This window comes from Mesoplodon densirostris, chromosome 5 (genome assembly GCF_025265405.1).
Source record: "Mesoplodon densirostris isolate mMesDen1 chromosome 5, mMesDen1 primary haplotype, whole genome shotgun sequence".
Lineage (NCBI taxonomy): Eukaryota > Metazoa > Chordata > Mammalia > Artiodactyla > Ziphiidae > Mesoplodon > Mesoplodon densirostris.
The window spans coordinates 584329-609781 of record NC_082665.1 but is presented as its reverse complement, the minus strand read 5'-3'; the positions used below and the strand labels follow the sequence as shown (position 1 = coordinate 609781).

At 44.0% G+C, this 25453-nt stretch overlaps 1 protein-coding gene across 3 annotated transcripts in view; it reads right to left on the bottom strand.

Annotated features, from left to right (window-relative positions):
- Window positions 1–286: 286 nt before the first annotated feature.
- The window catches only part of LSS (lanosterol synthase), a 42057-nt gene continuing 16890 nt past the window's right edge, over window positions 287–25453 (bottom strand). For 2 of the 3 annotated variants that reach the window (XM_060100320.1, XM_060100322.1), the window contains exons 18-23: window positions 14527–14670; window positions 5117–5182; window positions 4649–4729; window positions 3886–4056; window positions 2985–3063; window positions 287–2552 (exon numbers count right to left, since the gene is read on the bottom strand). In XM_060100320.1, the coding sequence (XP_059956303.1) occupies window positions 2421–2552; window positions 2985–3063; window positions 3886–4056; window positions 4649–4729; window positions 5117–5182; window positions 14527–14670 (673 nt within the window). In that variant the 3' untranslated portion in view covers window positions 287–2420. The remainder of the gene's footprint in view (window positions 2553–2984; window positions 3064–3885; window positions 4057–4648; window positions 4730–5116; window positions 5183–14526; window positions 14671–25453) is intronic. The other variant, XM_060100321.1, reaches the window with a different exon arrangement.

Below are 25453 nucleotides of genomic sequence, written 5' to 3'. Positions count from 1 at the left end.
TGGAGGCCAACGACAGCAAGCGAATCAAGCCCCCGGCAGGTACCTCATGTGTGACATCCCTGCCAGTCCCCTCTAACTTTCTTGCCTTCGTGTCCCCTTGTCTTGTGTTTCTAACCTTAATTTCTTTTTGAAACAAAGGGAACTATAAATAAAACTTTATATTGCAGATGGAGAGATGAAAATAAATCAAGCTGACCACTTAACCTACAATTAGTTGCTGAGAGTTGAGAGAATGAGGAAGCAACAGTTGATTGTATCAATTGTTCAAACATTTTTATTATCTGAATAAAAGTTAAATCTACATATCGACATTGTTTATGTTCAGTAGGGAAAGTATTTTCTTGGAGATAAGTTTCCATTGTGAGTTAAGCATTTCCAGTTAGAGAATCCCTCAAAGGGTCAGATCTGAAGTTTACATCCTGCTGAACAAGAAAAGCTAACCTGGCTCCAGAGAAAGCTTCCCAGCACAACATTCAAAATTTGCTCCTGATAACCAAAAATAAAACAATTTGAATTCAAGACACGTTAATCATTCACCCAGGACAGAGAACTTGACTTTTAAGCAGGTTGAGGCAAATATTTTCCCCTCAAATAACTAGAGGTGCATCCTGCTTATCTTGGAACCATTTCTCTTGTTCCCTGAGACTGAGGGGTGGTGGTCCAGCATCGGACGTGGGGCACGAGGGACCCCAATCTATGACGGTTTCCAGGATGGAACTAAACACATGCACGACAAGCCTCTGCCTAAGGGACTCAAACGTCTGTGTATTAAGGTAGCTGGTAAGATAGGTGACGTTCAGTAACGTTTCAGTGTAACAGCTGGTTTTCATTTCTTTCCTGGAAGTTTTACGTTTCGTCCAGTGATCTGATCATGGCTGGGCAGTGACCGCTGCAAGAAGCAGACTGCTGGAAATCACCGTCTGCACTGCCGGTGCAAGAGCAGCCCTGACAGATCTCAGTGGGGCCCAGTGCAGCTTCCTCAGCAAAATAAACCCGAGTTTAAAAACGTCTGGGGCAAGTGCTGACATCCAACTAGCACCAGCTGAACACCTGCTACATTCCACAGTGTGGCAGCCGGTGGAGCCAGCAGGACGTGCCCGCGCGTACACGTGCCCAGGCCCTGCGGGGCTCAGAGCAGGGAGAGCACCACCTGGGGCAGGAGGGCAGTGGGGGGCAGCTCAGGCAAAGGCCGGACGCAGGCGAGCCCCGGGCAGAGTCAGGGAGAGCGCTCGGGGGCCACGAGAGCTGCGGAAGCAAGGCCACGTGGTGCAAACCTCGGAGAGCGCCCTAAGGGTCTGGGCAGGGATGGCGGGAGCAGGGGGGCACCCAGGCGTCTCTCTGGCTGTCAGAGGGAGGGTGGTGCGCTGGGGCCGCGCAGCCAGGGCTGCCGTCAGACAGGGAGAGGCACAGAGGAACAGCAGACGGAGAAGGACCTGGGGGGATGAGAAGCAGGTGGGCCGCTGGGGCGACACCAGGCCTGGGTTTGACCCTTATCAACACTCTCAGTGACCCACACAGCCACACTCCTGCTCATCCTCGTACGTCAGAGGCAATTCCAGGATTTGGATTTTCCATCCTGAGCCCCAAGTCCATGCATGCTAAGCCAGACGGGTGTAGAAGCCAGAGGGAAGTTCAGAGGCTCTCGCCACCTGAGAGGCTGCAGCCTGGAAGTGTGACGCTCCCTGCAGCTTAGAGCACAAAGGGGGTGAGGGGTGTCCCCAACACACATCAGGGCCCCACTGTTGTGTGGCCATCAACAACCCCTCACCCCTCCTCACGCTCGGCCTCCCATCTGTCACTACAAGGCGACTACAAGCTCTGGAGGTAGTGATGCTGGCGCCCCACAGGCTGTGGCTGCACCAGGACGCAGCGCCCGCGAGCTCGGGACCCGGGGCAGAGGCCGGCCAGCAGCGTCTGGTCCCCGATCCTCGCTGAGCCTGAGCTGCCACGGTGAACAGGGAGGCCCAGCCTCTCCCGCCAGGCCGTTCCGGGCGGCTGTCCCATCCCTCAGCCAGAGACAGAGACAGGAAGAGCCGGTCCTCGAGGGCCCGGGGCAGCACGCGGACGAGGCACAGCTGCTCCGCTCCTGAGGACTCAGTCACTGGTCAGGAAAGCCCTCCCAGCCCCGCGCCCACAGGGAGGATACGTACCACGCCAGGCGGTTCCACGGAGCGTGCTGTGCTTTACCCACCCTCAAGGCTCATCCAGTTCCTTCCCTCACCCGAGCTTGACTAACTGTTCTCAGAACTAACCCTACGCTGAAAATCGGGTCTGAAGGCACCAGCCCTGCCCGTGCCACAGGCCCAGGCTCAGCGCTTCTGCCGAAGCGGGCAGGGAGGGGGCTGTCTCGGCCCCTCTGAGATGCCCCAACCTCTGGAACTCGCATGACCAGACCCCCCCAGGTGCCCACAGACGTGCTCTCAAGGGTAGCCGGCGAGGGCGCTCTCGGGGTGCAGGCGGGAGAAGCGCCCAAGGGTCCAGATGGGGAAGATGTTTCTGTAGCTCGTGTAGCTGATGGCACAGGACTTATTGAAGACCCCAGCGATGTTGTCCTGAAAGAACACAGGGAACGAACACAACGTCTCCACCAGGTGCTGGGCAGCTCCCTGAACCGGGACGCTGTCTGGAGGGCTGGTCTCAGCACGTGGGCCTACCACCACCCCAGCTCTCGGACCCCAGGCCCTGCAACAAACCCTCCAGCCCAGGCCACCAGCCCCTCACAGCCCCGCCAATCCCGGACTCATCCAAGGCGGGGCCAGCCTCACGTGACCTTGTGACCCCATGCCCTTCCACACTTCCTTCCGAGTGAGGGGCTGTCAGGCTCAGCCCAAGGGTGTCCTAGCCCGTGGGCTTCTCCCCCGCCAGCTCCTTCCCCGACACCACCAGCCCTGCCGCCAAGCCAGTGCTTCAACTGCAAATGGCCCAGGCCTTCAGGACCCGCCACCATTACAGACCTGCTTCCAACACAGGCCACTCACTCATACCTGGGGCCAGTCGCCATTGGGCAGCTGTTTTCCAAGCAGGTAGCTGACTCCTCTCTCCAGGGCCGCTACGTCAGGGTGCCTGCAGGGAGAGGGGCACTGAACACTCCCACCACCACTCTGCATGAGCCCACCTCCGGCTGCGGACAGACCTGCGTCCTCACCCTTACACAGCCAAGCACAGGGACAAGGATGTGAAACGCTGCACGATGACAGACAGACCTGAACTGCCTGCCAGACCCGCCGGTAACAGTCGGCCCACCAGACACCCCGAGAGCAGGAAACGCCACCAGGGCAGAGGCGAGAGGGCAGGAGGGCAGCCCACGCGTGGCCGGGCGAGCAGTCCCTGCCATGAGGTGCTGCGCTCCTGTCCACCCGGCCACTGGTCCTCAGGGCCCTCTGAGGGCCACCGAAGCCACATGTGCTAAGCTTGCTCATCCCAACCTGATGAGACACCAGAAGGCTCGATGGCTCAGGACGGAGCTCAGCCTGCCTGCTCCTGCCCACACTACCTGGCCTTCCTTTGAGGGGGTTTTAGGGAGATTTCCCAGGGGCCCCAAACCCAACAGGGCAGCACAGACTGGGACACCGTGTGCACGTCTGCGTGTGTGTGTTGTGCGCACGTGCCTGAGCACGTGTGTGGCTTAGGGCCAGCTGCGGACACAGAGCGCATGCTGCCACACCTCACGCTGCTGACGGCCCTGCTCCCCTGGCTGTCCCTGTTGGGGGGCCTCTTTGCACGACCTGCCACCTCGCCCTGGGAGCCTGTTGAGGGGGCCCCGCAGGCCTCGCGTCCTCTCACTGCTGCACTCGGAGCTCAGCTGCCGTGCCCTCCCAGGCTGCCGGCTCACCGCCCTTCCTTCGCCCAGCCCCGCGGCTCTGGGACAGGCCTCATCGCCCCCACCTGACGGCCATCAGCCCCATCAGGGCCCAGCACGTGTTGTGGATCTGGGACCGGGCGCTCTGCACGTAGCGCCGCTGCTCACAGGACTCGAAGTCCTCCCCCCAGCCTCCATCTGCCATCTGTCGGGACAGCAGGAAGTCGCAGGCCTGGGAGACCTCCGCACAGGCAGCCCTGCAGAGACCAGCAAGACACGAGACACCATCATGCCGGGCGAAGTCCCTGCCCCACTCCTCGCCCTTGCCAGCCCCCTCAGGGTCACGGGGAGGGGCGCGTGGGCCCCCGCACTCAGGCCTAGCCCACCGTGGGACGTGAAGCGGGACAGAGGCGCCGGCACCATAGGGCTGTTGGAAGGTAAAGGGAGATGCCGTGCATCTGCAGATGGCCTCCTGGACGTGACCCACCAGCAAAGCAGCCCTCGCGGAGGTGGCAGGAGACAGCTGACCCGAGGCCTCCTCCCTTCTCTCAGCCAGCGTCCTGGCCTCGGGCCGCTCCCGCTCCTACTTGGGTGTGGGGCTTGGGTATGGGCGGGTGAGCTGGGGGAGGGCAGAGGGCCAGAGGCTTCCCTCCCCCACACGAGCCCAGAGGCTGCGCAGAGCAGCGAGGCACAGTGGCTCGTACATTTTCTGGAATCCTGATTTTATCTCACTGCTTAAAAACACGTAAGAACACCCCCAAAGTCAAACAACAAAGGGGGAAACACCCCCAGCAGAGTGTCATGCTGAGAAGACCCCCATCCCGCCAAGGTGGGAATGTCCACACTCACCCGTCGCGGTAAATGTGCCCCATGCAGGCGAAGGCTTCCAGCCCAAAGCAGGTGCCGTAGGTGAAGCACACCCCCCAGGAGCTGGAGGAAGAAGGGGACAGCGCCCGGCCCCTGAGTCCTTGTTCACAGCGGGCGCAGGGACTCCCTCCAGCATGGGGGTATACGGGGGGCTGCAGCTGTCTTCAGGAAAAGCATCCACAAGGCCTTCAGCACTAAGACAGACCTACCCAACCTGGCCTCCGTGGGCGGCTCCATGTGCTGGATCCAAAGCCAGAGGAGGGGTGGAGCCACCAGGCCACTGCGCCCTTCCAACGCCCTCAGCCACACTGCCCTAGCAGCACGCTGAGCAGTCACCACCGGGGGAGGCTGGGCATTCAGAAAGGAGCAAGGCCCACCAGGAACGTGTCCAGAAACCTCTGGGGCAGCACAATCACCCCACACGCATCTGCGCCCACAGGCATCACTCACCCTTCCCAGGAGCCATCAGGCCTCTGCTTCTGCCGACAGAACTGCAGGCCCCGCTCGAGGGTCTCCCTGGAACACAGCAGGATGAACACGCCCGATGAACAGTCCAGCAAAACAGCAACTCACCTGCTACCCCCATTCCCCCCACTCTACGGCCTCAAAAGAATGAGCATGGTCTTCCTTAAAAATATGTAAAAACAAACAGTTCAGGGAGGAGATACAAGGTCGAGGAAGCAGCGATTACAGGCCACAGGAGGGGAGCACAGTGAGGTGAAAAGAAGAAATTAAGGAGAGGAAACCTCAGGGACGAACCCACATTAGAAGCAGCTGCAAACAGGATCGATATCACCGAAAACAAGGTCAGTGACACAGGCTTGAGTAAATCACAAAAGTGAAAATTTTAAAGTAAAACAAAAAATGAGAGAGAAAATGATACATTCAGAGGACAAAGAAGATCCATCACAGGTCTAACTGGTACTTCCAAAGAAGACCTGGTTCTCTGAAAGGACTAGAGGTGAAGGTATGAATACAGCCTTTAGGGTGATCCACCCCCATGACGCTCACTCGCCTCCAGGCACCCAGCCTGTGTCATCCCTCTCGAGTGGCAGCCCCGTGTCCTGTTTGTAGCCAGCTGATCCCTGCACAGTTGATGGTCGCTGCTTCCAGCTCCCACCTGGCTGGCAGACAGACTCCCTGGCTCTACTGATCCCTCCCTTGCTGGCTCTCATGGAGCCGCCATACAGAAGCCCACATGGCAGGAAAGTAAGGGTGGCTCCAGCCAACAGTCAGCAAGGAAATGGGGCCTGAGGCTGACAATCCGCAAGGGATGGAAACCTGCCAACAACCACACACGCCTGGGGCAGACCCTCTGTCAATGCTCAGGTGAGGCCCCAGCCCTGGCCAGCATCCTGACTGCAACCCGGGGAAATCCTGAAGCAGAGGGCCCAGCTCAGCCATGCCTGGACTCCTGACCCACAGAAACTGCGAGGTGATAAACATGTGCTGTTTTGAGCCACCAACTCAGCAAGACATGTTAATACAAAGAATGAAAGTACAAATAAACATTAGCAATAAGAAGAGCGGTATGAATATAGCTTTAGTGGAAATTAAAAAGTGAAGAGAAAATAAGAAAAACTCATGCAATACATTTGAAAACTTAGACAATATGTACAAATTACTCAGAAAATTAATGTATTGAAACTGCCTCAAGAATAAAGAGCCTGAATAGTCCTACAACTACTAAAGATATACGTAAAAAGCATAAACTTTGCCCAGAAAAAGAACTCCAAGTCTAGACATTTTGTAAGTGAATTCTACTAAATTATCAAGAACAATCACTCTAACCTTACACAAACTCTCCTAGGAAATAGAAAGAGGAAGGAACACTTTCCCTAGTTCATTCTGGGAACTCAGCATAAGCTTCTCAACAAACCAGACAAGAGGGATATGGTAGAGTAAAAATATCAGGCTGTTCATTAATGGACACAGATGCAAAACTCTAAATTAAATATTGGGAAACTACATACAGTAGAGACATACCAATACTAAGTGAGGTTTATCCAGAAATGCAAAGGTGTTTTAACATTAGAAAAATCTACAATAATTATCTACAACATTAACAGATAAAGGAGATAAATGTATAATCATCTCAATAGAGATAGAAAAATTGTTTGCTAAAATACAATACCCATTCACAACAGAGAGAAAAAACAACTTAGCAAACTAAGAAAAGAGCTTTGTTAACCTGAAAAGGGATAATTACCAAAAACCTACAGGAGATGTCATTCTTTTTTTTTTTTTTTTTTTTCATCCACATCACACAGCTTGTGGGACCTTAGTTCCCTGTCCAGGGACTGAACCCAGGCCCCCAGCAGTGGAAGTGCAGAGTCCTAACCACCGAACCACCAGGGAATTCCCAAATGTCATTCTTAATGGAGAAATATTAGAAACATTCCCCTTTAAAATCAGGAAATATGACAAAGATGGCACTATTACCACCTCTGCTAAGCAGAATACTGAAGTCTTAGCCAGGGCAACGAGACAAGAAAATAAACTATAGGCCTATGGATTGAAAGGAAAAATATGTCATTTACAAGTGATATGATTGTCTACAGAGAAAACCCAAAAGAATCTACAAGCAATTAACTAGAATAAAAAGAGTTACCCAGATAGATCCGCTGGTGAATTCTACCAAACGTCGAAGGAAGAAATTGTACCATCTCTACAATCTCTTCCGAAGAACAGAAACAGAGGGAATTTTGCCTAACTCATTCGATGAGGACAGCATACCAAAAACAGACAAAGACATTATAAGAGAGGACAGCTAGGGATAAATATCTCTCAGTAGCACAGATACAAAAAATCCTCAATAAAATATTAGCAAATCAAATCCAGCAATGTATAAGAAGAATTACATATCACAAACAAGTGGGATCTATCCCAGGTATGAAAGGCTGGTTGAACATTCAAAAATCAATTAATGCAATCTATCAAATCAACTTCTTTTCTAAAGAAAAAAAAATCACATGATCATATCAATAGCTGTAGAAGAAATATCTGACAAAATCTAACACCTATTCGTGATTTAAAAAAAAAACTTTCAGCAAACTAGGAACAGAGGGGAAGTTCCTCAACTTGATAAAGAGCAGCCACAAAAACTCCACAGCTAACATCGTACTTAATGGTGAGAAAAACTAGATGCTTTCCTGCTGAATCAGGAACAAGAATGTCTACTCTCACCACTTGTATTCAACTTCATACTGGAAGTCCTAGTTAATGCAATAAGATAAGACAAGGAAATAAAAGGTAAACATATTGGGAAAGAAGAAATAAAACTGTCTTTGTTCACAGATTACATGGTTATCTATGTAGAAAATCCCAAAGAACCGACCAAAAAACTCCTGGCACTACTAAACAATTACAGCAACGTTGCAGGATAGAAGGTTAATATACAAAAGACAATTATTTTCCTACCAGCAATGAACAATTAGATTCTGAAATTAAAATCACAATACCAATTATGATAGCACCAAAAAAATTTTAAGTACTTAGGTATAAATCTGAAAATATATACACAAGATCTATAAGAGGGAAACTATAAAATTATGATAAAAGAATCAAAAGATCTTCCCAACTTGATCTATATATGCAATACAATCTCAATCAAAATTTCAGCAAATCATTTCATAGATATCAACAGATTCCAAAGTTTTATGCAGAGGCAAAAGAAACAGAATAGAAAACGCACTATTTAAGGGGAATAAAGTTGGAAGACTGACACTACCCGACTTCAAGACTTACTGTAAAGCTACGGTCATCAGGACTGCATGGTATCAGTGAAAGAATACACAGATAGATCAATAGAGAATAGAGAGCCCAGAAACAAACCCACACAAATACAGTCAAGTAATCATTGGCAAAGGAGCAAAGGCAATCCAATGGAGAAAGGAGAGTCTCTGTAACAAATGGTAATGGAACACCGAACATCACATAAAACATAAATACATCTAGATACAGACCTTACACCCTTCACAAAAATTAACACAGAATGAATCAGAGATTTTTGTCTTTTCATGTAAAACACAAGACTATAAAACTCCTAGAACATAACATACGAGAAACTCTAGGTGACCCTGGGTTTGGTGAAAACTTTTTAGATATAACACTCCAATCACAATCTATGAAAGAAAACACTGTTAGGTTGTACTTCATTAAAATGAAAAACTCCAGCTCTGCAGAAGACATTGTCGACAGAATGAAAATGTAAGGAGCTCTTTTGCCCCTTTCCTGTTTGCCCATTTCTGTTGCCCTCAAACCTTACAGAAATGAGGTCACTAGGTGACATTTAACCTAAATCCTGACTCACGCTCTACTGAATGCACACCATGCCTTGCCTAACCTGTCGGTCCTTTCCCTAGACGAAAAGAAGTAGGAATTAAGAACTGAGCAGTTAAAGAGTGACTAGCTGTCTACCCCCAGCAGTCCCCTTAGCAATCCTGCAGGCAGGCCGTGTGGGCAAGACAACATCTGAAGAAAGCTCATGAGGAGTCAGCCAGCCTGCACGCAAGGAGAGGACACAGAGCTTGACCTCCTGCCTTGACGGTTCACTGAGATTCTTTCCCCCTTTCCCCTTTAAAACCTGTCAGGGCTGAGCAGAATCTCTGGAGTTGATTCAGGGGACATGAGCCCACCTTCTCCCCACATTGCTTCTGATTAAAGCAACCTTTCCTTTCTACCAACACTTGCCTCTCAAGTATTGGCTTTTGAGCGGAGAGTAGCCAGACCTGAGCTTGCCACAGACTGAGAGAAAATCTTTGTAAAATACATAGCTGACAAAGGGTTGCTATTTAAAATATACAAGGTACTTCTAAAACTCAGCAATAAGACAACAACCCAAATTTAAAACATGCAGAAGATCTGAATACACACCTCACCAAAGATATACACATGGCAAATAGATACATGAACAGATGTTCAGTATTATACGTCATTAGGAAATCACAAATTAAAACAATGAGATACCACTACACACCTATTGGAATGGCCAAAATATGGAACACTGACAGAACCAAATGCTGGCGAGGATGTGGAGCAACAGGAACTCTCATTCACTGCTGGTGGGAATGCAGAATGGTGCAGCCACTTTGGAAGACAGTTTGGCGGTTTCTTACAAAATTAATATACTCTTACCATATGAGCCAACCATATGCTCTTTGGTATTTACTCAAATGAGCTGAAAACATGTCCACACAAAAACCTGCACAGGAATAATTATAGCAGGTTTATTCATAATGCTAAAACTTGGAAGCAACCAAGATGTCCTTCAATAGGCAATGGATAAACAAACTGGTACATGAAGATATGAAGAAACTTTACATGCATATTACTAAGTGAAAGAAGCCAATCTGAAAAGGCTACAGACTGTACGATTCTAACTATATGACATTCTGGAGTGGTTCCCAGGGGATGGGTGAGGGGGGAGGATGAATAGGCGGATCATGGAGGATTTTAAGAGCAGTGAAACTATTCTGCATGATAGAGTAATGATGGACACATGTTGTATATATTTGTCAAAACCCACGGAACGTACAACACAAAAGAGTGAATCTGAACGTAAACTATGGACTTTGGATGATAATAATGTATCAATATTGGCTCATCAATTGTATTTAAAAAGTACCAAATTAATGCAAGATATTAATAACAGGGGAAATGGGGTGGGAGGGGGGGCAAAATGGCTAAACAGGAACTCCCTGTGCCATCTTTCTGTAAACCTAAAACTGCTCTATAAGACAAAGTGTATTAATTTTTTTAAGTTTAGCAGATTGCCTAGCTATAAGATCAATATCAAAATCAATTGAAGAGGCTCCTGGAAAGATGGCAGAACAGGCAGCACCAGGAACCCCTCTCCCGCCTGGACAACTACTGCACTGGCAGAATGTGCCTGATGTAACTATTCTGGAAGTCTGCAGTATGTTGAAGGCTTGCAACTTCCAGGGGAAGGTTTGGAGGGTTAAGCTGCTCTCAGCTCTTAGCACAGGAACAGCTACCCATCCCCCAGGGCCCAGCAGGCAGCGGTGCATGTGTCCCTGGAGCATCTTGCAGGACCTAGGGTGGGCAAAAAGGACCCCGTCCTCCAAAAACTGGGAATCTGCTCTGACTGCTGCTTCTGATCACAGAGAAGCAGACAAACAGGCAGGAAGCCACGGCTGTTGCACCTGCCCCCAACTGTTCCAGCCCCTGCCCTTCTGGCTGAAGTGACTTCCAGGGGATTTAAATGCTATTCACAGTAGCACTACTCACAATGGCTAAAATGTGGAAGCAACCTAAGTGTCGATCATAGATGAACGGATGAGCAAAATGTGGTTCATCCATACAATGGAATATTATTCGACTTTTAAATGGAATGAAGTACTAATAATACCTGCTAAAACGTGCATGAACCTTGAGGATATTACTCTCAGCGAAATAAGCCAGCCACAAAATGACAAATATTATATGATTCCACTTACACATGGTACTTAGAGTAGTCAAAATCATAGAGACAGAAAACAGAATAGTGGTTGCCAGGGGCTGGGAAGAGTGGGGAAATGGGAGTTATTGTTCAATGGGTATCAGTTTTACAAGATGAAAAGAGTTATGGGGATGGATGGTGGTGATGGTTGCACAACAATGTGAATGTATTTAACACCACTGGATTGTACACTTAAAAATGGCTAAGAGAGTAAATTTTATGTTACATGTATTTTAACACAAGAAAAAAAAATCAGTAGCATAAGAAACCGTGAGTCCACACTAACAAATAAGCAAATAAGTAAACAGGGGCAAAGCAAAGCTTTTAATAGAACACCAACCAATACATACAAAAGGAATGACAATTTTGCAATCGTTATATGAATAACTGATGCAAGCAAGAATCATCATCAGGTGCTAAAACTAATGGGTAGAAGTATGATGAGAAACAGGATATTTACATGGTTTGAAATTTTCTCCCTGAGAGGGCAGACAGCAGAAGCAAGAAGAACTACAGTCCTGCAGCCTGTGGAACAAAAACCACATTCACAGAAAGATAGACAAGATGAAAAGGCAGAGGGCTATGTACCAGATGAAGGAACAAGATAAAACCCCAGAAAAACAACTAAATGAAGTGGAGATAGACAACCTTCCAGAAAAAGAACTCAGAATAATGATACTGAAGATGATCCAGGACCTCAGAAAAAGAATGGAGGCAAAGATTGAGAAGATGCAAGAAATGTTTAACAGAGACCTAGAAGAATTAAAGAACAAACAAACAGAGATAAACAACACAATAACTAAAATGAAAACTACACTAGAAGTAATCAATAGCAGAATAGCTGAGGCAGAAGAACAGATAAGTGACCTGGAAGACAGAATGATGGAATACACTGCTGCAGAACAGAATAAAGAAAAAAGAATGAAAAGAAATAAAGGCAGCCTAAGAGACCTCTGGGACAACATGAAACGCAACAACATTTGCATTATAGGGGTCCCAGAAGGAGAAGAGAGAGAGAAGACCCAAGAAAATATCTGAAGAGATTATAGTCGAAAACTTCCCTAACATGGGAAAGGAAATAGCTACCCAAGTCTAGGAAGTGCAGAGAGTCCCATACAGGATAAACCTAAGGAGAAACATGCCGAAACAGACAGTAATCAAATTGGCAAAAATTAAAGACAAAGAAAAATTATTGAAAGCAGCAAGAGTAAAATGACAAATAACATACAAGGGAACTCCCATAAGGTTAACAGCTGATTTCTCAGCAGAAACTCTACAAGCCAGAAGGGAGTGGCATGATATACTTAAAGTGATGAAAGGGACGAACCTACAACCAAGATTACTCTACCCGGCAAGGATCTCATTCAGATTCGATGGAGAAATCAAAAGCTTTACGGACAAGCAAAAGCTAAGAGAATTCATCACCACCAAACCAGCTCTACAACAAATGCTAAAGGAACTTCTCTAAGTGGGAAACACAAGAGAAGAAAAGGACCTACAAAAACAAACCCAAAACAATTAAGAAAATGGTCACAGGAACATGCATATCAATAATTACCTTAAACGTGAATGGAATAAATGCTCCGACCAAAAGACACAGGCCTGCTGAACTGACACAAAAACAAGACCCATATATATGCTGTCTATAAGAGATGCACTTCAGACCTAGGGACACATACAGACTAAAAGTGAGGGGACAGAAAAAGATATTACATGCAAATGGAAATCAAAAGAAAACTGGAGTAGCAATACTCATATCAGATAAAATAGACTTTAAAATAAAGAACGTTACAAGAGACAAGGAAGGACACTACATAATGATCAAGGGATCGATCCAAGAAGAAGATATAACAACTATAAATATATATGCACCCAACATAGGAGCACCTCAATACATAAGGCAACTGCTAACAGCTATAAAAGAGGAAATCAACAGTAACACAATAATAGTGGGGGACTTTAACATCTCACTTACACCAATGGACAGATCATCCAGACAGAAAATTAATAAGGAAACACAAGCTTTAAATGACACAATAGACCAGATAGATTTAATTGATATTTATAGGACATTCCATCCAAAAACAGCAGATTACACTTTCTTCTCAAGTGCGCACAGAACATTCTCCAGGATAGATCACATCTAGGGTCACAAATCAAGCCTCAGTAAATTTAAGAAAATTGAAATCATATCAAGCAACTTTTCTGACCACAACACTATGAGATTAGAAATCAATTACAGGGGAAAAATGTAAAAAACACAAACAAATGGAGGCTAAACAATACGTTACTAAATAACCAAGAGATCACTGAAGAAATCAAAGAGGAAATCAAAAAATACCTAGAAACAAATGACAATGAAAACACGACGATCTAAAACCTTTGGGATGCAGCAAAAGCAGTTCTAAGAGGGAATTTTATAGCTATACAAGCCTACCTCCAGAAACAAGAAAAATCTCAAATAAACAAACTAACCTTACACCTAAAGGAACTAGAGAAAGAAGAACAAACAAAACCCAGAGTTAGCAGAAGGAAAGAAATCATAAAGATCAGAGCAGAAATAAATGAAATAGAAACAAAGAAAACAATAGCAAAGATCAATAAAACTAAAAGCTGGTTCTTTGAGAAGATAAACAAAATTGATAAACCATTAGCCAGACTCATCAAGAAAAAGAGGGAGAGGACTCAAATCAACATAATTAGAAATGAAAAAGGAGAAGTTACAACAGACACCGCGTAAATACAAAGCACCATAAGAGACTACTACAAGCAACTCTATGCCAATAAAATGGACAACCTGGAAGAAAAGGACAAATTCTTAGAGAGGTATAACCTTCCAAGACTGAACCAGGAAGAATTAGAAAATATGAACAGACCAATCACAAGTAATGAAATTGAAACTGTGATTAAAAATCTTCCAACAAACAAAAGTCCAGAACCAGATGGCTTCACAGGTGAATTCTATCAAACATTTAGAGAAGAGCTAACATCCATCCTTCTCAAACTCTTCCAAAACATTGCAGAGGGAGGAACACTCCCAAACTCATTCTATGAGGCCACCATCACCCTGATGCCAAAACCAGACAAAGATATTATAAAAAAAGAAAATTACAGACCAATATCACTGATGAATATAGATGCAAAAATCCTCAACAAAATACTAGCAAACAGAATCCAACAACACATTAAAAGGATCATATACCATGATCAAGTGGGATTTATCCCAGGGATGCAAGGATTCTTCAACATACGCAAATCAATCAATGCGATACACCATATTAACAAATTGGAGAATAAAAACCATATGATCATCTCAATAGATGCAGAAAAAGCTTTTGACAAAATTCAACACCCATTTATGATAAAAACTCTACAGGAAGTGCACATAGAGGGAACCTACCTCAACGTAATAAAGGCCATATACGACAAACCCACAGCAAACATCATTCTCAATGGTGAAAAACTGAAAGCATTTCTTCTAAGATCAGGAACAAGACAAGGATGTCCACTCTCACCACTATTATTCAACGTAGTTTTGGAAGTCCTAGCCACGGCAATCAGAGAAGAAAAATAAATATAAGGAATACAAATTGGAAAAGAAGTAAAACTGTCACTGTTTGCAGATGACATGATATTATACATAGAGAACCCTAAAAATGCCACCAGAAAACTACTAGAGGTAATCAATGAATTTGGTAAAGTTCCAGGATACAACATTAATGCACAGAAATCTCTTGCATTCCTATACACTAATGATGAAAAATCTGAAAGAGAAATTAAGGAAACGCTCCCATTTACCACTGCAACAAAAAGAATAAAATACCTAGGAAAAAACCTACCTAGGGAGACAAAAGACCTGTATGCAGAAAACTGTAAGACATTGATGAAAGAAATTAAAATGATACCAATGATGGAGATGATGGAGATGGAGAGATATACCATGTTCTTGGATTGGAAGAATCAATATTGTGAAAATGACTATACTACCCAAAGCAATCTACAGATTCAATGCAATCCCTATCAAATTACCAGTGGCATTTTTTTTGGAGCTAGAACAAAAAATCTTAAAATATGTATGGAGACACAAAAGACCCTGAATAGCCAAAGCAGTCTTGAGGGAAAAAATGGAGTGGGAGGAATCAGACTCCCTGACTTCAGACTATACTACAAAGCTACAGTCATCACGACAATATGGTACTGGAACAAAAACAGAAACATAGATCAATGGAACAGGATAGAAAGCCCAGAGATAAACCCATGCACCTATGGTCAACTAATCTATGACAAAGGAGGCAAGGATACACAATGGAGAAAAGACAGTCTCTTCAATAAGTGGTGCTGGGAAAACTGGACAGCTACATGTAAAAGAATGAAATTAGAACACTCCCTAACACCATACACAAAAATAAACTCAAAATGGATTAGAGACCTAAATGTAAGACCGGACACTCTAAAACTCTTAGAGGAAAACATAGGAAGAACACTCTTTGACATAAATCACAGCAAGATCCTTTTTGACCCCCCTCCTAGAGAAATGGAAATCAAAACAAAAATAAACAAATGGGACCTCATGAAACTTAAAAGCTTTTGCACAGCAAAGGAAACCATAAACAAGACAAAAAGACAACCCTCAGAATGGGAGAAAATATTTGCAAATGAATCAACGGACATAGGATTAATCTCCAAAATATATAAACAGCTCATGCAGCTCAATATTAAAGAAACAAACAACCCACTCTAAAAATGGGCATAAGACCTAAATAGACGTTTCTCCAAAGAAAACATACAGATGGCCAAGAAGCACATGAAAAGCTGTTCAACATCACTAATTATTAGAGAAATGCAAATCAAAACTACCATGAGGTATCACCTCACACCAGTTAGAATGGGCATCATCAGAAAATCTACAGACAACAAATGCTGGAGAGGGTGTGGAGAAAAGGGAACCCTCTTGCACTGTTGGTGGGAATGTAAACTGATACAGCCACTATGGAGAACAGTATGGAGGTTCCTTAAAAAACTAAGAATTACCATATGACCCAGCAATCCCACTACTGGTCATATACCCAGAGAAAACCATAATTCAAAAAGACACATGCACCCCAATGTTCATTGCGTCACTATTTACAATAGCCAGGTCATGGAAGCAACCTAAATGCCCATCGACAGACGAATGGATAAAGAAGATGTGGTACATATATACAATGGAATATTACTCAGCCATAAAAAGGAAAAAAATTGGGTCATTTATTGAGACGTGGATGGATCTAGAGACTCTCATACAGAGTGAAGTAAGTCAGAAGGAGAAAAACAAATATCGTATATTAACGCATGTATGTGGAACCTAGAAAAATGGTACAGATGAACCGATTTGCAGGGCAGAAGTTGAGACACAGATGTAGAGAACAAACGTATGGACATCAAGGGGGGAAAGCCGCAGCAGGGGTAGGGATGGTGGTGTGATGAATTGGGCGATTGGGATTGACATGTATACACTGATGTGTATAAAATTGAAGACTGATAAGAACCTGCTGTATAAGAAAATAAATAAAATAAAATTTCAAAAATTAAAAAAAAACACCTTTCTCCCACAAAGAAAAAAATATTAACTTTACAGTTAGGAAAACAAGTGGCCATCTCCTTAATCAACAGTCAGTGTTGACACACGCTTCCTAATATGATGCACTGAGAAGCCCCATCACTTTTGTTACTTGCCCGACAAAAGTGCTTAATTTTATAACCTGAATCTTGTTATGGGCAAACACAGAAAAACATACACTGAGGACATTCTACAAAATAACTTGCCATATGCTTCAAAAATGTCAGTCATCAAACACGAGGAAAGACTAAAGAATTGTTCCAGGTTAAAGAACTAATATATGACAACTAAATACAATGACCCTGGATTAGACCTTGAGGAAAAATGTTTCTATAAACCACACCACTGGTACAACTAGGACAATTGAAATAAGTTCTATAGATTAAATAATGGTATTATACCAATGTTAATATTGTGACTCATATTTACATAAGAGAATATCCTCATTAAAAAAAAATACTAAAAGAAGCCATGACAATGAGAAGCCCGCGCACTGCAACGAAGAGTAGCTCCCGCTCACCGCAACTAGAGAAAGCCCGCGCACAGCAACAAAGACCCAACACAGCTATAAATAAATAAATAAATAAATAAATAAATAAATTTATTTTTAAAAAGTACTAAAGGGCTTCCCTGGTGGCGCAGTGGTTGAGAGCCCGCTTGCCTCCCACATGCCGCGGAGCGCCTGGGCCCGTGAGCCATGGCCGCTGAGCCTGCGCGTCCGGAGCCTGTGCTCCGCAACGGGAGAGGCCACAACAGTGAGAGGCCCACATACTGCAAAACAAAAACAAAAACCAAACAAAACAAAAAAAACCTGAAGTATTTAGGGATTAAGGTAATCACATTGGCAATTTACTTTCAAATGGTTCAAGGAAAAACATATATGGGAGGGAGTATGATGAAGGAAATACAGTAAAATGTTAAAGTGGAATTAATTAAAGAAGCTTCACCTAAAGCTGGAGTCAAGACAGGCCTGTAAAGGAAGTGCTCAGGCCCACCAGGCATCATCAATTACCCCAAACAGGAAAAAAATGGCCCTCCACATCTCAGGCAGGAAGGTGTCTCTGCTTACTATCCAGCAGGAAGAAGACAACTCTCTTTCCCACAACAGCCCAGCCAATCAGAGACAGCAGCAACCCATCAATGGGAAGCCTCCATACTCTGGATCCCCAACCCCTCCAACAGACTCTTTGGTTATCACAGCCCCTATAAAAGTAAGTTCCCTTTCTTATTCTCTGGATTTTCCTGTGATCTGTCACAGTTCGCATGTCCCGAGTTGCAATTCCTCTGGCTATTCTGAATAAACTCACTTTTGCTGGAAATTAACTGGCTATTATTAAAGTTGACATTAACAACTGAGCAATAGTTGGAAGAGGTAAATAGGAGTGCTTTTTACTCCTTTTATAACTTTCCTATAAGTTTGAAGTTAATGAAGAATTTCAAGTCAATCTAGTAAAATGGAATATCCCATATATGTATTACTAGAGTAACTGACGCCCTCAAACTATACCTAAAAACACTCCTAGATAAATTAAAATTTTTAATATAACAAGTTAATATATTTGTTTAAAAAATAAAAACTTATGTTCAAACTCTCTAGAGGTAAAAATAATAAAGTAATTGGGGGAAAGTATCTGTAACATAAGATACAGAATTACTTATTGTGCTTAATAAACATGTAAGGCAAGAAGAAAAATCATCCCAGCAACAAAGTTGGAAAGGATATGAATGGCAATTCATATGTGAAAGAAGAAACAGAAATGACCTATAAACATCTGGAAAGAATATTTTAGCTCAGTAATCTCCAAAGAAATACAAATGAAGTAAATCCACCAGAAAACTATTATAATTTACCTTCCAAAGCAGGAATTTTTACACAATAACAATAGTTATTCTGTGCTTATCACATGCCAATCTCCCAGTGCTTTCGTGTGGTATCTCAATCCTCCCAGTTCCGCGAGGCCGTACTATTGCCGCATGCGGCAGGGGTAACCTAGGCAGGGGGTGAAGTGACTGGACTAGGATCTCAAGCAGAGAAGGGGCAGGGGCATCCACCCAGACAGGCCAACTCCAAGCCCCCATGGCTCTAGGGAAGAATAATGGTCCTGAACAAAGATTTAACAAGAGGATACTGGTTCAGGTTAAAATGGAGAGAAGCTGGAAAACAGCAATGAAAATTCAGAAATAACCATTACAACTCATGTTGGAGGAGAATGTCCAATGACAAGGGAAGGTATCAGCTGCTCTCAGGAACCTCACAGTAAACGGAGCCAGTTACGTGAAAGGTGCACCGTGGAGATCAAACAGTCAGAACGCCCTCTTCTCAGGGGTGAGGAAGGGCATCTGGCTTTCTTTCTGGTGCTTTTCTGTATCGTCCAAGTCTCCTTCAAAGAGCTTGCTTTACTTTTATTGTAATAATTCTTAAAAGATGAGTAAGAAGGAAGGTCAATACTGTGAGGGCATCTCTGAGGACAAGGCTGCCAGAGGAAAGGACCCCAGATCACACGCACAGCACATGGCCAAGGGACCAGCCTGGCCTGGGTGACAAAAGGAAGACTAGACAGAGTGCCCGCTTGTGCCCCCTTGTGGCTGCACCGCCTGCCAGAACAGACGGAAACCAGCAAAAACATGACTGGATACTCCTCCAATTTTTTTTGGAAATAAAGCAACATGCTCCTAAATAACTCAGGGGCCAGAAAACTCACAATAGAAATAGAAAATGCTTTTAACTGAATGATACATCAAAACTTACTTATAAACTTAAGTGTACATTTAAAAAGAAAGCCCTGGGCTTCCGTGGTGGTGCAGTGGTTGAGAGTCCGCCTGCCGATGCAGGGGACACGGGTTAGTGCCCCGGGCCGGGAAGATCCCACATGCCGCGGAGCGGCTGGGCCCGTGAGCCATGGCCGCTGAGCCTGCGCGTCCGGAGCCTGTGCTCCGCAACGGGAGAGGCCACAGCAGTGAGAGGCCCGCGTACCGCAAAAAAAAAAAAAAGAAAGCCTGAAAATCATTTATCTAAGCATCCATTGAAGAGAGCTTTCTCCTCTGTGGGAGGATTTACTGCAACTTCTTATTTTTCAAACCGTGGTCGCAGACCATTGGTGAGTTATAATTAAAATTTATTTAAATGGAAAATATACATATGATTTATACCTATATAGATAAAGGGACAGTATACATCTTTAATTTTAGCTATACCTTAGAGATAGATTTATTAATAGATTAATTATCTGTCTGTAAGCAATAGTTTCATACAGTACAAAATAGGGTGCACGCATGCCATATACTGAAAAGAAGAAATACGTGTTCAGTTATTACAGTGCTGTCCCGGTTAGCTGTACGGTTCTAGACACAAAGGTATGGGCAGGATATACACTGCGTCTCTCACTAAGGAATGGCCCATCATGCTGGAAAACGGCCACTCTCACACGACGGCAAACTGAGCAACAGAAGCACCACGTGGCCAGCTGGACAGGCCAGGCCAACCACAGCCACCCTCTCTGCCCTGTACACACAGCGATGGCTCCTCAAGGCCAGGCTGCAACCTCTGATAGGCTCAGGCTTTGTTGCCTTGCCTTTTCAGACTGCAGCCAGGGAGCAATCTTATAACTAGTTGCAAGCCTGGGAATTCTGGTGGCGTTTTCCCGTACAGTTATAGCTCAGCAATCAGTTTAGAGGTTGTTCTCCATCCTTCAAATCATTCTGCCTACTCAACGCAGAGCAACCCTCTTCAGCAGTGATGTGAGGATCCTGCAGCCCCTTCCTGTTCTATGCTTCCCAGTCTAGTAGAGCAACATTGGGATGAACCTGTAGACACCAGAGAATCTCATAATGTAATTTCCAGAAAGCATATATTTTATTTTAACTGTATTATGTAGAAAGAATTTATATTCATTTAATGTCGTTCATAGGCAATTATGCTATCCTCTAAGAGTGAATGTGTAATTATTCTGTAACAACTTCCTTGCATCATTTTTTCTCTAGGTAAGCTTTTGTAAGTTTTTGAAATTGAGAAAATAACATTTGAACTAATAAAGTTGAAAAATCAGCATTTTTTTAAAAAAAGAGGCTTCTAAAAAAAAATACAGACTGCTATAGAAGTTCCCTTGCCAAAACTGATTCATAAAAGAGCTAAAGTTTGTTTGTTTACAAAACTACTAGAAAATACAGATAAAAGAAAATGACTATATATGAAAAGTTGGATGTGTGTTTTCAGTAGAAAGCATGAGGGGGACTTCCCTGGTGGCGCAGTGGATAAGACTCCACGCTCCCAATGCAGGGGGCCCAGGTTCGATCCCTGGTCAGGGAACTAGATCCCACATGCATGCCGCAACTGGAAGTTTGTATGCCACAACTAAGGAGCTTGCCTGCCGCAACTAAGGACCCGGTGAGCTGCAACTAAGACCCAGTGCAACCAAATAAATAAATAAATATTTTTTTAAAAAAAAGAAGGTATGAGGAATAAGGATGCATTTTTGTTGAAAGGAATAAAAGAAAGTAATTTTGTTCTAAGTAAAATGATTGTTCCAGAATAAGAAAGGAAAAAGGACAAAACCTGAATGGATATAAAAAGCTGTAGGTTTATAGAAAAGGAATCTGGAGAAAGGATTTTTATGTGTAGTCACGTTGACTAAGACTGGAATGGATTTATACAAGTTTTTTAAAAAGGAAGAATTTTAATATCAAAATTACACTGGTTCTGGGACTTCCCAGATGGCTCAGTGGTTAAGAATCTGCCTGCCAATGCAGAGGACACGGGTTCGAGCCCTGGTCCAGGAAGATCCCACATGCCGCGGAGCAACTAAGCCCATGCGCCACAACTACTGAGCCTGTGCTCTGGAGCCTGTGAGCCACAACTACTGAGCCCGTGTGCCACAACTACCAAAGCCCGCACACCTAGAGCCCATGCTCCGCAACAAGAGAAGCAACCACAATGAGAAGTCCGCGCACTGCTATGACGAGTAGTCCCCCACCAACTCCTTGCAACTAGAAAAAGCCCACACACAGCAACAAAGACCCAATGCAGCCAAATATAAATTTTAAAAAAAAATTACACTGGTACGAAATTAGAATTTGCTTTTCTCTGTTAAAAGGATAGTTTTCTTAGGTTATTGGTCTGCTCTTAATAAGAAAGGGTAAACAAATGTTTTTCTTTACCTTTAATGTAATATGTCTAGAAAACTAAGATTCTATGATTTGTCTTTATCGGGTCTTTGATTACTTAAGAAAACTGAGTCTTCTCTATTAAAAGAGACAAGCTTTTTTACAGCTATTTAACTTCTCGTATGTGTTAAATTTCATGGGAAGCATTTTCAAATAAGAAGCGATGCTGAACTTTTTTTAGGAAATATTTATGTGGAAATTATTAATAAATATTCCAGGACTTCCCTGGTGGCACAGTGGTTAAGAATCTGCCTGCCAATGCGGGGGACACGGGTTCGAGCCCTGGTCCGGGAAGATCCCACATGCCGCGAAGCAACTGAGCCTGTGTGCCACAACTACTGAGCCTGTGCTCTGGAGCCCGTGAGCCACAACTACTGAGCCCACGTGCAACAACTACTGAAGCCCACGCGCCTAGAGCCTGTGCTCCACAACAAGAGAAGCCACCACAATGAGAAGCCTGCACACTGCAATGAAGAGTAGCCCCTGCTCGCCGCAACTAGAGAAAGCCTGTGCACAGCAACAAAGACCCAACACAGCCATAAATAAATAAATAAATTTATTGAAAAATAAATAGATAAAATAAATATTCCAGAAATCATATGAAATTCCCAAAAATCTGGTATGCCCTGATATAATTCCAAGTCTTTTCATTTACAAATAGTTATTGTTTGTCATTTGCAAACAGTTATTATTTTACTCTGATGCTTTTGCAAAAATGTTCCTGCAAAAGTGCTTCATCTTCAAAGAGATTCATGGAAAAGACCCTCACAAGTACTCTAGAATGTAGGCTTCTGATAACTACTCATTCTTTAGCGTTCTGTTTTCCAAAATTAAAGTACCCTTTTTCTCCTCTTTTAAGCAGTCTACAACTTACAGCAATTTAGTAAACATTTATCTTTTTCTCCCTACCTGGTCCCTCAAGAATTCTCAAACTCCTATTAAATATTCTTATTTTTCATAACAATACATATTTGCAAAAGTTAAGTAAGAATCTGTTCTTGTAACAGGACACAACTGGACAAGTCCTTGGCTTGGCCTCTTAGCCTAGAAAGGCTTTAAAGATCCAATATGAGATTCCTCATGAAAGGTTCCAACGAAACAGACTTCAAGGAGCCTGTATGGTCAGTCACTCTTCCTGCTGCACTTACATAAATAATCAGGCCAAGTTTATTGAAACCAGACTCGGTTACCTTTGATAGAAATGGAGGTGATTATACAGAGAAAAATTATGTTTCAATAACACACCTTTATGTACATCAGATTCTAGTACCAATAATTATCTTTTAAGTTTGTTTTCTAAGTGTAAACTGGACTGAATCCTGAATTCTTCTGATTTCCTCCAATATGTGGCTAGAACTCTCCAAACTAACATTTACAATTTTCTTCCACTCTTTTGATTTTTGAATCACTATGAAACTAAAACTGCCCTTTTCCCAAAGCCCTGCAAGCAAAAGCTGGACAACTTGATACGAACTTCAACAGCTCATGTGAGCACGATCCTCATGCCTGTTGCTGTGTGGCCACTCAGAAAGATCGCCAGAGACATTCACACTGAAAACCAGGAAAATCTGTCTAATTGCCACACTCGGCCTCACTGCATCTGAAGATGCTGAGAACCCAGCATCTAGAAATCATCTCAACTAGCTGCTCTCCAAACTCAGAAACTGAATTTATAATTTGCTCGAATTATTTACCATTGTTTTTCTTTTGTTTCCATAGCAATGCCTCTCATTGAATTACCTGATTGCGCAGATCACATAGAGGCCTAACTTATGTGCAAAGACATCTACGGTGCTGCCTCCTGAGGTAAACACCCAAGGTGCGTCCTGTCCTGAGGAACACCGAGGACATGTGATTGCTGACACAGCATGTGCGCCTCCGTAAACAACTTTTAAAGTTTCTGTAGACTGACTTAGAAAGGTAATACCCGAATCTGATTATAACCCATTTGATTTATTTAATTGATTAAATTTGGGCTCTGAGAAATTTTTCAATCTTTTTTTTTTTTTTTTTTTGCGGTACACGGGCCTCTCACTGCTGTGGCCTCTCCCGTCGCGGAGCACAGGCTCCGGACGCGCAGGCTCAGCGGCCATGGCTCACGGGCCCAGCCGCTCCACGGCATGTGGGATCTTCCCGGACCGGGGCACGAACTCATGTCCCCTGCATCGGCAGGTGGACTCTTAACCACTGCACCACCAGGGAAGCCCGAAATTTTTCAATCTTGATTATTGTTCTTTTTATAGTCATCACATTAATTTCGCAACAGTTTTAAATGGCTACCGGCAGCCACTCACATACCAAATGGTATCCATCAGGATCAGACAACTGGATGAAATTTGCAATAACCACATGAATGATGAAGATGGTGACTACATGGCCCTCCAACCTGTCAATTCAACTAGTGAAAACAGCAAATATGTGACTCTTCAGCCTGACTACAACAACGGTGGAGAGAGAGAATGACAGTACACTGGTTGGTGATGCTCTCAGCCGGCTGAGACAATGACCAAAATGGGGAACTGTGACAATCAAAAACAAACAGAGCCCAGCCTCGAAAATTCCCTGAGCAGACAAAACCAGTTTAATCATATAAACAAAGGCTAATTTAGCTTATTTTGCAAGACTAACTTGACCTGGGTCATTTCTTGTTTACACCTCTGGAAATCAAAAAGAAAACTTGAACTGCTTCCCAAGGTTGATACGAGGTAATCACTGAAAATTCTAATAGTGTAACCAATCACTGTGAAGAATAAACAGTTACTGCCTTCTCACAATATAAGCTCTTTATAACAATATATACCCGAGCCTCATTCAATGTTTTGGTTTGTGCACTCCTGGTTTGCAAACTGTCTTTGTGGTGTGTGCATGATAAATTTTTACTGATGATTCATTGGCTTTACTTTTAGCTATTTATGAACCTTTGACAAAATCCTAAATAAAATACTTATCAAACTGAATCCAACAATATATAAAAAGTAAAGCACATCCTGACCAAGCTGAATCTATACCAGATTTACCAAGAGCCATGAAACAACAGAATCATACAAGGATGAAGGAAAATCTACAAGAACTGCACAGAAGCCCCATAACACAGCAAGTCCACATTCGCATCCTCAAGAAATGGGAAACTCTGTGCCCCAAAACAAAAGTCTGAGATTGTTCACGCAGGATGATTCATAATAACCCACTGAGAGGCCCTGAAGGATATACAACAAGCACATGCATAAACGTAGCGTGGCATCTGCATTCGACAGTGGAGAGAGACAGACATGGGATTGCACGTTGGGATCACAGTGGGCAGAGGAGAACCAGGAGGGGAGCTTCTGGTAATGTGTTTGCCTGATGTGGTCACATGGGTGTGTCCACTTCATAATTAAGCCAAGGGCTATATGTGTGGTTTGTGGACTTCTCTAAACATGTGCCAGACTTCAACAGGAAAGGTTTATTTAAAAACTACCATTATTTGGACACAGGTGGAGCTGGGGGTACAGGCATACCTCATTTTATTGTGCTTTGCTTTACTGCACTTCGCAGACACTGTGTTTTTTACGAATTGAAGGTTTCTGGC